This window comes from Pseudochaenichthys georgianus, chromosome 5, assembly GCF_902827115.2.
Source record: "Pseudochaenichthys georgianus chromosome 5, fPseGeo1.2, whole genome shotgun sequence".
Lineage (NCBI taxonomy): Eukaryota > Metazoa > Chordata > Actinopteri > Perciformes > Channichthyidae > Pseudochaenichthys > Pseudochaenichthys georgianus.
In genome coordinates, this window is record NC_047507.1 from 9,365,540 (window position 1) to 9,380,380 (window position 14,841).

The following is a 14,841-nucleotide window of genomic DNA, read 5'->3' on the forward strand; positions in this document are numbered from 1 at the left end:
AGCTGTATTGTTGAATAGCTGTTGTTTTGTCAAGCTAACTTTTTTAACTGGCAAGTTTATAGGTTTGAGCTTTAGGAGTCACTACAATGTCAAATCAATCAGGCTAACGACCTGATACAAATATTTCACAATAAATCAGACAGCTATAGCCTATCCCAAACTGTAATACACCAGAGGCTAATAATACAACTAGAGCCTTGTTAATTTGACAAAGTGCTCATTGTTGTAGGGATCCTTAGTATAAAATGAAAGCCCTTGCAGGTGGATGAGCTCAGTTGTGCTCCAGCGGGATTGTAACAATGATGAGATATTACTCCGTCTCCCCCCGGTGGGTCTTAAAACAGGTGGCCAGACTTAGCTAAGAGAAAAATATGGATTACACATTAAAATGATCATGAAATCACATATTGGAAGCTTAACAGGGCCTTCTATTGGGAATCAAATCAACAAACCTCACCTTAAAACATAAAAATAGTCTTTAATTACATCACTCATTGGTTCCCACACATACATGTTGAACAGTAAAGATGCTAGACTTGTGGGACAGGGTGTGGCTCCATTTAACACGCTACCATTTGTTACAGGAGTGTGAGCTCAGGCTGTTAAACTCAACAGCACTGATGAGCAGGAATGCAGCGATAGGCCCTGGACGACTCTTCCCTCGAGCACCAGGTGTTCCTTGCTTTTCGGGGCCCAGCAGCATGGAGGTGCAGGGGCCCCCAGAGGAAGAGGGTGCTTCTCCAAGAGATGCTTCCTCCGCTGTTCCTCCACCAGGCTGGGGCTCAGGATTCTGTCAGAGGACGAGCTGCTACAGTAAAGTGCAGCGGACTTTCTCGTAAGCTCCCAGGAAGATGAAACCGCCCACACTGATGAAGGTCATCCTCGGTATGCAGCCTGCAAACAGACTGCAGACAAAGAAGAGAAAGAACGATACGTGTTATTGCTGGAATCACATTTTGTAAAAGAGTTTTGCTAAATGGTTTTGCTAAATACTAAAACCAAGAGGACACATGACACACATTAATCTCTCACTGTTGTGCAAGGCAGCGTTCACAAGTGCATCTGCATTAATAAAGTTGAACTGTGCAGGTTCCAACCAAACACTAACACAGTACTGCACAGTGATGGAGGATCACACCACAGTCTATGGCTAAAGAAAAAGCAAAAAGATAACTTGGGGCTAAAGGCGAACTAGTGTTGGAGCTAATCGTCTCATGTTGCCACTTGTTAGCTTCTTTTCAGACACATCAAAGCTTAAAAATTCACAAGTATTTAGACGGCTTACCAAAAACTACTCAAAAAGCACATTGAATTGAAAAGAGATAAGGGAAACAAAAGTGCAAAATTGCTGATTCATTTTCTGATTTGGGTAGGCCTTCTCAAATTTTTCGAGTTTCAAGGATTTCAGGATAACTAACTGTTTCTAACCAAAAAAGAAGGCTTCACTCTATGGCATATAGTTCATTTCATAACACGGCCCGTAGGCCTACTAAGCTAAGCATGAATGTGAGTGTTTCATTTCCACAAAATGTTTGGAATTACTTTGCCACATGCACACACCTGAAGCTCATCAAGAAGCACATGTTACAGGAGGAAGTCGTTTTTCTTTTCTTTTCGTGATCACACCTCCAAAATGTACCAGTTGTAGCTTAAAGAAACCCTTTGAACAGAGCTGAGAGCTGCTCCGACTGTCTCAGGTACTCTTCCACAGTATTTGTGGGTAATTTACCGTGCCTTCAGGTGTGGGTCAATCATGTTGCCTCCACCTCATAGAGAGCAATAAGAGCCCACGTTACAGCAACTAAGGCAAAATAAAAAGCTATCGACGTTGCGGGGGTCGAAGGATGTGATGAGCTATGAGAAAGCACCAGTCTCCCAAGAACCGCTCCACACAGCTGTTTTTGGGATTAGGCATAAAGCCCCCACCCTGAGGCCTCCCTGGAACTCTCACCCCCACCCTTATTTCTCCCTCTGTGCATGACTGATGGCCGGATGACATCCACACATGTCCCTCCGCTGTCCTCCGGCCAGCGGCGGCCCCCTCAGCTGGCTCCATTGTCCGGGGATTTCTCCTCCAACATCTCCGTTTTCTTGCTGCGTCATCCATTTCTCAGACACATGCTCACGTTGTCCAGTCTGGCTTTCCATGTCTCGCTCTTCTTTTCATTCCACTATTCTCTCTGCCTTGTCTCTCCCTAGTCGTGTATTTGCCTACCAACACCTTCTGCTTGCCAACACGCCTCCACGCTCACATGGTCTGACCCCGGCCAAGCTCGAAGTAATGGATGAAGAGGATTGTGCCTACAGGGATGTTTGCCTGTAAGTGTGTGTGTGTGCGTGTGCGTGTGCGTGTGCGTGTGCGTGTGTGTGTGTGTGTGTGTGTGTGTGTGTGTGTGTGTGTGTGTGTGTGTGTGTGTGAGGGGAGATGCACACAGAATGTCAGTCTGCATTCATCATTTGGGTTGGTGTTTGTGTAAGTTCTTGTGTTTCTGTCCCATTTTGTGAAACTTATTTTTCCATCACCTGTGGGTGAGCAGAGGCTTTTGTATGGTCCTGCTTTCATGGCAGAGGTTTGAATTGTTATAATAGAAAAAGCACAAGTGTTACTTATAACTGTAACGATGGCTCTGTTCTGATCACTTGTCCAATTGAGTCATGTAACAACACCAGGACCCTGAAACTGAAGCAGCTAAATGCAATTCAACCATTTTTGATATAACTTTTTACAGCTGTGCTTTTCAAACTGTCAAATGTTACATTATTGTCTGTTGTTTCATGAGATGAAACCAATTACAGAGGCAATTGGACGATCATGTCATTCAGTTTTGATCTAATTTTGAGATGAGCAACGTTGGGCTTTATTTTATGACATCCAGTCTCTGATTCAACCGATTGATGGGAAATTGAGGACTATTTTTCTCTGGAGTTTGACCCATACTAGGGACTAACAGTTTGTATACCTCTGCAGTCAGTACACTACATATGTTGCTTGCATTTTGAATATTCTTAATTTAACCCGTCATTCAGGAGTCTCTTTCATTTATGTGGGTGCAACACTAAGTTACGGGAGTTCCTCTTTGAGAATAATGAGCATTAGACATGAAAGAACATGCATTGTCATGTTGGGTCGCAACACCTTCTCAAATTGAAGGACTATCAGGCCCACTAACAGTAAAATGAATTGTTAAAGTTTAAAATAACATGTGACCATCGCTCTTCACAAGGCAGACGGCACGTGATACAATGAAGGAAGACCCATGCAGTGGATTGCAGTCTATTGACTAAGGTTAAGAAAACTAAATATCAAAAGAACATGAGTCATTTTCAAAACGTTCAAGGGCCCGTGGGAAACAGCATAAGTCTTTCAAAAGATCTTATCATCACAATTGGACATCTTTGATTGATCTTAGCTTGGCAGTCCGTTACCTTTTACAATGATGCACTAACTGTTTTCCTGACAACCAAGAAACAAGAACAAAAAGCTACTACGTGGATCTTAAGTTGAGGTTTTGACACTTCAGCTTTCACTGTTAATGTAAGGTTTAGGTCACCAACAGACACTGCAAATGCAAAGCTGTACAAGGGGCAAAGCGTGTCAGGGATCTCTCAGTCATCCCAAGTATTCACAGAATGCCAAGGCCCGGATCGGGTGTTTTCTAAAAGACGTCAAGTGAAGGGTTTAGTTGTGTGGGAGAGGCAAAAAGTGTGCTTGTGTGAGACAAGGAGAATCCTAGTGTGTTTGTGACTGGAGTAAAGGCTCCAAATAAAGAGCGAGACATTAGTCAGAGGTTGCTGTCCTGCCCTTCAGCGAGCTCTTTCCATCCCAACACAGCTTTCCGTCACCATCTGCTGAAACATAAGCCACAGGCCCGCTGCAGGAAATGACTTAGCATTACTGACACAGCAATATTACATATGATATCCAAAGCTAATCAAAAAGATAAAATCACGTACACAGAGCAGCTGGGCAGCTAAACAACGTGATAGACACAACAAGTCTGGACGTATTCACCTCTAACGTCTCATGTGATGGATCTGATCGCCAGCAGTGTGAGGAATGAACTAATTTTAAACTCAACGCTCTTGTTTTGTCTCGGCTCCGGACTACTGTTACATGTCCTGTCTGGGATCAGGCCCACCTGTGGAGTCCGGGACATCAGAGCAGAGCTCAATATTCCCCCTCGGCTCCCCCGGGTGCCCTGACTCGCTCTGACATCACAGCCTGGCCAGCGACTCAGAGCTGTCAGCCCCCTATTGTCGGCAAATCACCTCTCCTGAGGATCGGACTAAATATAGTTCCATTGCATGACAGGAGAGTGCATGAGAACAGTGGTAGACTCCAATAAATGTCTCAGATAAGGGAGTAGAAAAAGCCTGGGGTACTCGAAGAACAAGGGTGGAAATATTACATATTAGAGTACATTTGTGGTACTTGTTGAAGAGCAGGAATGCTGAGGTTAACATTTTCAGAGGATAAGTTCAAAAGGAAGAGACTAAACTAAAGAAGTTACATCAGTGTGATGTTTTACACATCCCTTCAGTAGAGAGTGGGTCGACTTGAACTTCTGGGACAAAACGTGATAATAACAAAATAACAAAAAGTAAGAAACACAGATGTACCGTCATGTCTCTAAAAACACGAAACCTAACTTTGTCAGCCCAAACAGACATCGCAGGAAAAGGATTAAATGTAAAGTATGTGAGGTGTTGGGGATGGTCTTTGGAAAAGGGGTGCTTTCATATATTTTCCAGCAAAACACCTTCATAAGTCTAGTATTCAGGCTTGGGGATAAACAGAATACATGCAATAGTGTTGTTTTATTAGGATAAAAAAGAAACTGTACAAAAAAATAATCAGATTGGCGATACGTTTAACACAAATGGTGGATATTAACAGGAGTTTAAAATACATTTTGTAGTAAGAAGGATATACAACCAACCTAAAAAGTCTATTACAGGAAAATTGCTCCAATGGGTGAAAAACATTTTGCCAAAAAAAAGCAATTCAGGACAAACGGGGACATTTGCATCTACACTGAACAAAAATATAAACGCAACACTTTTGTTTTTGCTCCCATTTTTCATGAGATGAACTCAAAGATCTAAAACATTTTCTATATACACAACATAACCATTTCTCTCAAATATTGTTCACAAATCTGAAAACATCTGTGATCGTGAGCACTTCTCCTTTGCCGAGATAATCCATCCCACCTCACAGGTGTGGCATATCAAGATGCTGATTAGACAGCAGGATTATTGCACAGGTGTGCCTTAGGCTGGCCACAATAAAAGGCCACTCTGAAACGTGCATTTTTGCTTTATTGGGGGGGTCTGGGGGGTCCGAAAACCAGTCAGTATCTGGTGTGAGGGGTAGGGTTAGGGTTAGGGTAATGTTGTGAATCGAGTGGCCCATGGTGGTGGTGGGGTTATGGTATGGGCAGGCGTATGTTATGGATGACGAACACAGGCCACTCGATTCACAACATTACCCTAACCCTAACCCTACCCCTCACACCAGATACTGACTGGTTTTCGGATCCCCCAGACCCCCCTAATAAAGCAAAAATGCACGTTTCACAGTGGCCTTTTATTGTGGCCAGCCTAAGGCACACCTGTGCAATAATCATGCTGTCTAATCAGCATCTTGATATGCCACACCTGTGAGGTGGGATGGATTATCTCGGCAAAGGAGAAGTGCTCACTATCTATTTTTCAGATTTGTGAACAATATTTGAGAGAAATGGTTATTTTGTGTATATAGAAAATGTTTTAGATCTTTGAGTTCATCTCATGAAAAATGGGAGCAAAAACAAAAGTGTTGCGTTTATATTTTTGTTCAGTGTAAGTTAATTAAATATGATTTATACGGGTACTGCTGCTGCTCCAAGTTAAATCCAGTAACTGAGATGTGCCGAATGATTCGAGTCCCAGGATGATGACAGCATTTTCACATCTGGAAGGCAGAACTTGCACTGTACTGCGATGGTGTTCCCCTTCTGCTTTAGACTGACTGGGGAATTCTCTGACTTTATTTGCAGTAACTTAATAATTGTGATTCAATTGGAGTACTGACTAGTTTTTCCAACAGGTAATTAACCTCAAAATGAAGACAGACAACTTTATTAGTAATATTATATTTTTCCCTTTGTCAAAAGTGCTCAAATCGCCCAACTTACCTTTTCTTTTTTGATATGGTGAAAAACAAATATTCCTTGGGCCATACAAGTATAATTAAGTTCATACAAAAACATCCTTTTGTTGTGTGTATGCGGCACAAACGAGTCCTTTGTTTACTTTTCCTCCATTTTGCTTTACATGAGGCACAAAGCGGACGCAGCCCGGAGGCCATGTTGCTTATTAGTCTTTGTTTTGACATGATTCCTGGTGCAGTTTGGTTACTAGAGATGGAGGGGGGGTGCGGGGTGAGCTCCCCTACTCTCTGCTAACCCGGGGTCTCTGGGGCATGGCACACACATGGAAGCACTTTAGAGCTTCACTACACTGCAATTGGGCCTATTACCATAATTACAGCTTTAAAGCCCCAGCAATTTGTATCAGGCATGCACCAGCGCAACCACCAGGCCTTTGGCCCTGCGGAGAAAAAGCCCCCTCCCCCCTCCACCCTTTTTACACACTCTCCCCTGTCTCTGCATTTCATTATATTAGTTGCTCTCTTTCTTCTCATTCGTCACCTTCTCTGGTTACATCAATATCAGAGGAGTTTCTTCAGGGGTTCCTCGTGTTGTACGGCTTATAGCGATGCACATTATGAGTGAGTTTTACAGCTGGACCCAGGGGAGCGCCGGAGGAGATAGAGGAGTGGAAAGATAGGAAAACTTCAAAGCGTGGTGCAGAGGTGGGGGACTGGCATCAAAGCACCTCCGTCCATTTCCGTGGGTTACTGTTGCAGCTGGGAGAGTGGGATTCAGGCCTTTTCCATCGGGGCCCGCCAACTATCACCTCATCGAGAACGTGCAGTAGTCTCAAACATGTTCTTTATTAAAATTGACGGCTGGCTTATTACTGATGCTCGAGAGCGGTTCGTAGGGAATCACCCTTGGCTCACATTAAACACAAAGCTGAAATGTAGTTTGTCTTTGATTAGATTCCAGCGCTGCAGCCCGCACAAACAAACAGAGGTTTGTGTTTGTAAGAGTGTGTGTTTGTGCGTCTCACTGGTGCTTGGCCCAGTCCCAAACCAAATCTGCTATGAGCGTTAAGCCGAGGTGCATCCTAACTAAGTGATGGCGGCTTGTACACAAGCGGGGCTATTATTCACGCCGGCTGAGTGTTTGTTTTAGTGCTGGCAGCCCTCGGCGGCCCCATTAGACCGGCCTTTTGTCCGGTGCGCATCATAAACACACTCAAAGAACCCCTTCCACTTGGCCCCTGTAACACCTTAATCAATAGGCCGGTGCAGCGAGTGGGCGGGAAAAGCTTTTATAAGTCTAATTTTTCAGCTGCGGCTGTAAATTCGCCTGCTCCCAGAGTAGCGACTCTATCATCAAACTTGATTACGTGAGGGATCCGGCGCGGCTTCAATCAAATCATGTAAAATAAGAGGTTTTTAAAAGCGGTTTGTGTAAAGAGGCTGTTCAGCTGTCACGTTGGCAATCCCTCTGAAATGAAGACTCACCCTGGTAGGCCGCGGCTCCTCCACACGTTGCAGAGCACCCTGGGGATGTTCCCCCCCGCCTCGCTCGACCCGGCCTATAGAGAGGGAGACAGAAAGAGAAAATAAAGGTATGATGACGGATGGATCGTCTCCTTCCCTTCCTGCCCCCCCAACGGACACCCTGTTTAGTCTTCTTTTTGTATCCCTTCATTTCTCCTCATGGACAGCTGGGTCAGCGAAGGTGACACCTCCAACACCCACCCAGGCACCCGTTGGAGAAACACCCAACCATTTGCCCACCCAAAAACACACGCGACAAGTTCTCCCTCCCCACCTGTCAGTCTAGAACTTTTATTTACATAATAAGGCTTAGCCGGCCAGAGAGTTTCTAATCCATCACTGTGGAGTGGCACAGGGGTCTGAGAGCTGCAGGAGAGGGGTGCCGGGGTTAAGTGAGGGGGGGCATTTCTTGCTACTTTGCTCTTCTACTCCACTACAACTCAGAGGTCAATAGTGTACTTTTACTCCACTACATTTTTTAAATAACTTCAGTTACTTTGCATATTTAGAATAATGATGTGAAATATAATCAACACTTAAATAAGACTTAAGTTACACCTGGAGTCAAATTCACCATGCTATCCTGTAGTTCACAAAGTGATGAAAAGCTTTGATAATTCCTAAATGCAGCAATATTTATAATCAAAACATATGCTATAATGTGTATTATTCTGAAATTGGCCAATCTGTATAATGAGTACTTTACTGTTGGTACTTTAAGTAGATTTTGATGCCAATCATTTTCTACTTTTACTAAAGTGCAAAATCTAAAAAGTACTTTTCCACCTCTGCCGACAGGAGAGGGAAAGAAAAAAAGGCGCGTGTGTGTGTGTGTGTTTGAGTGTGTGTGCATGCACGGCAATCTACAGCTCACTGAGCATGTAGGAAACAGTTTGTAGCCACTGCCGTAAATTGTGACTCCCAGATCTGCTGAGAGGAACGAGAGGATGATTTCCACATTTCTTTCAAGAGAGCGGGGGGGGGGAAACACCCCTATGTCTTTTGTTTCTGTTGGAGACAGGTGGCTGAGAAATGACTCTCTCCTCGTCTGACAAGTTTTCTTTTCCTTTACCGCTGGAGGGAGGAGGGAATGGAGGAGAAAGGTGTCCAACACACACACACACACACACACACACACACACACACACACACACACACACACACACACACACACACACACACACACACACACACACACACACACACACACACACACACACACACACACACACACACACACACACACACACACACACACACACACACACACACACACACACAACCCCTGTGTAACTTAACGCTGACATATAAAAATATTACATCTTTAAGTTTCTTCCTGCTTATATTGGCTTGCTGCTTTGTTATCGGAGTTCCTTACAGTTATGTGTGAATAGTAAAAACCTTTCCATGTCCTCCAATAAAACGAGATGACTGATAAACACGGTGTTGGAGCGCACCAGCCGGATGTTGGAGGGTGGAGAACATGGCACTGATGGCAGCCGTGTGGTGAACCGGCAGGAAACACGCCAGCCCCGAGGAGAAGAGCCGTGTTGTACAGTAGCAGCGTGGAGCGCCAGGCAGCAGTGGAGCCCTGGAGGGGGTTTTCACGTCCAGCTACGCCCTGGACATCCGCCTGCTGGACAACACCGCTCTTTCATTCTGCAGGCCGTAGAAAAAGAAGGCTACTGCTACTGCAGTGACAGAAACTAATGTGACACGTTCCAGCACCCATACTTCCTCCTTTCATCCAATCCAAAGCATCCATACCCATCAACACCAGCCGCTCTCTGCCGGTTTCCCTCCAGCCTGGACCTGTCAGCCTCTGCGCGAGTTTATACAACTAAACCAAGCTTAAGTCTGACACCCTTTTAATGACATGTTACCTTTTTAGGCGAAGCACTTTAGGTGCAAAAGTGATATAGATATAATGTAATCATTATAGTCATGTTCCAAACTACCGTCAATGACCATCATTTGCTAGATCCAACTTCTTCCATTGTGAGGTTTTGTTGTTTTTCTTTGTCATATGTGATGAAAAGTATCACATTTTATAGTGTTGGTTAGCTCAAATGAGACATTTCTTTACATTAATGGAACTTAACGATGAATCTTTAAATGAATAACAGCTCAATATGCAGTACATGTAAGTGGCAATGTACTGTATGCACCAGCTAGTTCAAATAAGGACAGAACAATTATGTGTTATGGCTAATATTGAGCAGCAGATTCCTATTATTACTTCCTGTAAAAGGTTAACAATGTAACCACCAAATCCAGCATGCTGCTTGTGTTCATAACTAAACGTAAAATATTACACAAAGGAATGTATATAGACTTTATCAAAAGCAAAAAAATACTATTCCCGGTTTCTTAGGCAATTCCAGGCTACAAAAAAATGTCAAAGAATGTAGGAAAATGCACCTTGAATGGATTGAAATATACCTGGCTTTATCATCCTGGCTTTGTAGAATACAAAGTAAATACATACTGTAGTGCTGGGGTGCTATCAGCTAACTTTCTACTAGCAAAGCCTTAAGGAGTATTGACTCTCACTCCAGTTTAGTTCCCAGCCTACCTGTGGAGCCTTCAAGTGCATCAACATCTTGGCCTTATAAAGTTATAACTGAACCCCGTGGAGGCAGCACAGGCCAGGTCCTCTGCTGGTGGTGAATTACAGCAGCTGCATTTCAAATCATGTTTACAGGAAGCTTTGGAAACGCGCTGTTCCACCTTCAGCCAACGGCTTCTCACCACAGATCAAGACCGTCTGAGTGTTTTGTTAATTCCTGTATCTCATTAGTTAGGATGGGGGGGTTGCTGAGGAATGGAACACTGTGTCTCCTCCTAGGACGGTCTGTTTGTGTGCGTGCGTGCGTGCGTGCGTGCGTGCGTGCGTGTGTGTGTGTGTGTGTGTGTGTGTGTTTGATTGTGGGGGGGCTGATTGGGGGGGGGTAACTCTGAACTCACTACCCTTTTCACACACACATCGTGAGGGAAGCCAGACGTACAGTTGCGGCGAGCCAAGAGTGGGGGAGAGAGGGAGAAAAAGTAGGGACACCACTACATGGAAATAGAGAGAGAGAAAGAGAAGGGGGGGGCTGTTTAAGAAGACGGAGGGTAGAAGAGTTAACAGGAGGGACAGTGGCCTTCTGCTTCACCTCTCAGTGACAAGCAGCCTTGAGATGGAAATTCCTCTGGAGCAGCAACAAGTTCTCGTTCTTACAATAACCATGCACCCAAACATGTCTTCCCGAACACTGAGCATAGTCCGGATCGGATGATGGATGTGTGTGTGTGTGTGTGTGTGTGTGTGTGTGTGTGTGTGTGTGTGTGTGTGTGTGTGTGTGTGTGTGTGTGTGTGTGTGTGTGTGTGTGTGTGTGTGTGTGTGTGTGTGTGTGTGTGTGTGTGTGTGTGTGTGTGTGTGCGTCTCACTCCTGTCCCGGTGCTACCTTAGCTCCGTCCAGTGAGCGGACACCGTTGAAATTTGCTCAGGCTCTCTGCCTGTGAGGCATCACCTGACAGCAGTGTTTAAAAGTCGCTGCCAGGGAAGGTGGTGTGTGTGTGTGTGTGTGTGTGTGTGTGTGTGTACCTTCGCGAGCATGATCCTGGTCTTCGCCACGTCAAGAGGAGTGGTAACAAATGCTGCTACCGCACCTTAAAGAGACACATACACACACATTAAGCGAAGTGCAAACATAAAAGGCCCTCTCTCTGCTCTCCGAAGAGTCTTTAGTTTAAATACTGAAAATAAAACCATAAAAACGTCCAATTACTTAATCACAGTTACAGAAACTTATTATTTCAGCAATAAAAAGTGGAACTCTCTGCCCCTAACGCTACATTAACTTCATAAAAATGAAAATATTCCCCATTTGAGACCTTCACTGTTTTTAGACCTCTAATACTGGACAGTCACACTCTTATCCCCTCATCCAAGCCTCATCCAAGCCACACCTTTCAGAGGTTTATATCTTTGTTTAATAATATAACATAAGTTTATGAACTGAGTGAGGGTATAAACTCCCTTCATTCTATATTTCAACATGTTACATCATTTTCCTTTCAGACAAAAAAAGGTAAACAAATGAAAGGATTAAAACAAAAATAAGACGTGTGAAAAAATGATAAATTCTGATACATGACACACACACACACACACACACACACACACACACACACACACACACACACACACACACACACACACACACACACACACACACACACACACACACACACACACACACACACACACACACACACACACACACACACACACACACACACACACACACACACACACACACACACACACACACACACACACACACACACACACACACACACACACACACACACACACACACAATTAATTTTATTGAGCAGTTACACCCCAACTTCCTTCCATCCCTCCAACTTGGAAGCTGCATGGGCAGCAGAGGTGTCCACACTGAGCTGCAGTGTGTATCTAAAGTGATAAACTGTGTGTGTGTGTCACTCCGCCGCAAACATAGCAACTGCTCTCAGTAAACATATCCATTGGGCCACCGAGGAACAATGTGACTGTAAGTGAGCTGAGGAAAGCGCTGGGATTATTGTGAAGTAACACACCGTTACATTTTATTAGCTAATATAGTTATAAGATTTATATGATGTTTTCCCCCAGATTAAACTTCATCGAGCATTAAGTGTACAGCCTGGACTGCAGCCTGTGTTTTATTATAATTGGATCGCAGTAAAAAGGATGCATTCGAGAAACAAATCTACATGCCGAGCGCTGACTTTGGAGGATCTAAATGTGTCTGGAAGAAACATGTGATGTGATGAAGGTTAGGATGAATCAGACGGTGATGTCATCCCGTCTCGGGCCGGGGAGATTTCTTTTGTAGGCGGTTCAGACCGGGTCAAGTCCGTCGTAAGTCAACGCAGGGTTCAACTGGAGATATATGGGCTGATTAAAGGAGTGAGCATTTCCAGAGTTGGCCAGAGTATGTGTGAGGGGAAGAGTGTGAAGCGCGATGTAAGAGGAAGTGACTGAAACTCGAGGATCTCTCTTGGACAGCAGCTCCAGCGCAGAGGGACGTGAACTCGATTCCCACCATGGACCCCCACCCCCCCTTCTCTCCTCCTTGTGTTTCAGATTGTTATCTTCCAATACATATTTCTCAATCACTTCGCCTTCATATCCCAATTGACAACTCTGCCATTCTACTGGATAATAAGGCTGCCTGGTCGTTTTGAGCGGTTACTTAAAAAGCTAAATTCACTAAGAAATCCAAAGTACATCTTTGTCCTCTTAGCTATTAATTTATCTAAATTGTTTTGATACAAGTGTTGTGAATATCAGCCTAAACATTTTCTATACAAAATGTATGGAACTAGATGGCACTTGGCTTGTGTACTCAAAGCACCAACAAATACATGCTCAAATCTGAATTCATGACCATTTCAGTCAAGAAAATCTACAGACCTAAAAGGGAACGGTTTCATGTTTTATTTTTAGCAGACTCAGCAAACCATAAACGTGTCTCTACTCATGGAGGAGAGCTTCATGCTCATGAAGGTGAGAGATGTAACTATTAACCATAATAAAGGTAATGTTACCTTGTTCAAAGAAGATACACACTTCTGTCTGCTCAGTGACTCAGTAGAAATAAAACAGTTCCTACAGAAAACGGTAGTCTGGTATCTTTAGGAAATGGGTCATGATTTCTTGTAAGAGAAATTGCTGTTGAGTTTTTGACTTATGTCTTCTTCACTTTGAGTACCAAAAGTCAAGTGCCTTGTCGATCCATTATGTTTCAGAGGAGGAAGACATGACAATTGGGTATCTCCAACAGTGCAACTCACACTTAAACCATCTCGATTGAAAATAGCACTACAGGTAAGAGGGAATACTAAAACTGTCCTAATAGTGCACATCTTAAAACGTCCATAAATATTTACAACTACTATATTATCATTAAGATTTTAATCTTCACTCAATTCTTTAGTCTGAGCCTGACGCCCACTCATCCACATCTCCTGGCTCCTCTGTTTCCAGGCTGGGTGGCGCACGGCCACGTCTCAGCTCCTCAGGGTGCCGTTTCCTTATCCCCTCTCCTCTCCCTAACTTCCATCTCCATGTCTCCATCGCCCCTGGAGAAGCTAACCTCAGTCTTCCTGTCCTGTCTGGCGCGTTTGTGGCGTCGCAAGAGTTATAGATTTAAATTGTCCAACAAATTCTCCACTTCTGCAAAACTGTTCTTCTGAAAATATGTATTTTGGTCGTGGTTCTAGCTTTTCATCGAGAACAAGGTGAAGACTGAGTGGAAAGATAGATGATGTGTACAAAAAATTACCCAGGTCTATCATATGAACGCTACACGCCATGTTGCTACAGTACATGCACCCTGTGGGTTTATTGTCTCTGGTTGCAGAGATAATGTCCACTACACTGAGTGCAGTGTTTTTGTTTTTCTAAATAATGATTTATTTCCCCTGCCGATGCCTCTCCATCAACTTAAAACTTTATGGAGGAAAATCTAACTTCCTAAAAGCAGTAAAAAGAGATCCAAAAGCACACTTGTGATTTACACATATAAGCAAAACATATCCATCAACCTAAATAAGTTCAAACAATCACCTGAATGAAGTGCACCTCACATCCACACAGGTGTCTTCACTTGATGGACTTGACTTCTGCCTCATAGAGGGAGGAGCTATGATGTCTAGACTCTACGAGCCAATAAGAATGAGTGTTGTGCGAGACGCTGTAACTTGTCCCGCCCCGACAGATGCATCTCAACGAACAGGAGAGTCGGGGAGATGCCAACCACCTCCAGTGTGATCCAGCGTATTAAGTGAAAACACCTGTGTGGGTTTAACCGGGCTATGCAGAGGCTTTCAAATCAATAAAGTTCGGGATTGTGCAATGCAGAATAAAGTGCTTTTATAGAATTGCACATTCCTACATGCTTATTAAAAGCCTTTCAATAACAACTGGTATAAAGCAGACTCAGGAGTCCCGTTGTGTTATGCATCTACAGTTGGAGTTTAGATAAAGGCTGAACCTTTTGGAGTGGATGAGCGGGCAGGGAGCGTTACTTGTTGGTCATATGTACATACTGAATGTCCTGAACATGAGCTCTACGGTCACTACCACCTTTGTTTTCGTGTTTGT

The 14,841-nt window shown here is 43.9% G+C and overlaps 1 protein-coding gene across 1 annotated transcript in view; it reads right to left on the bottom strand.

Moving 5' to 3' along the window:
* Window positions 1-458: 458 nt before the first annotated feature.
* slc25a26 (solute carrier family 25 member 26) overlaps window positions 459-14,841 on the bottom strand; it is a 58,094-nt gene continuing 43,711 nt past the window's right edge. Inside the window, exons 8-10 of the mRNA XM_034082350.2 lie at window positions 11,269-11,333; window positions 7,640-7,713; window positions 459-905 (exon numbers count right to left, since the gene is read on the bottom strand). Of these exons, the coding sequence (XP_033938241.1) occupies window positions 809-905; window positions 7,640-7,713; window positions 11,269-11,333 (236 nt within the window). The 3' untranslated portion in view covers window positions 459-808. The remainder of the gene's footprint in view (window positions 906-7,639; window positions 7,714-11,268; window positions 11,334-14,841) is intronic.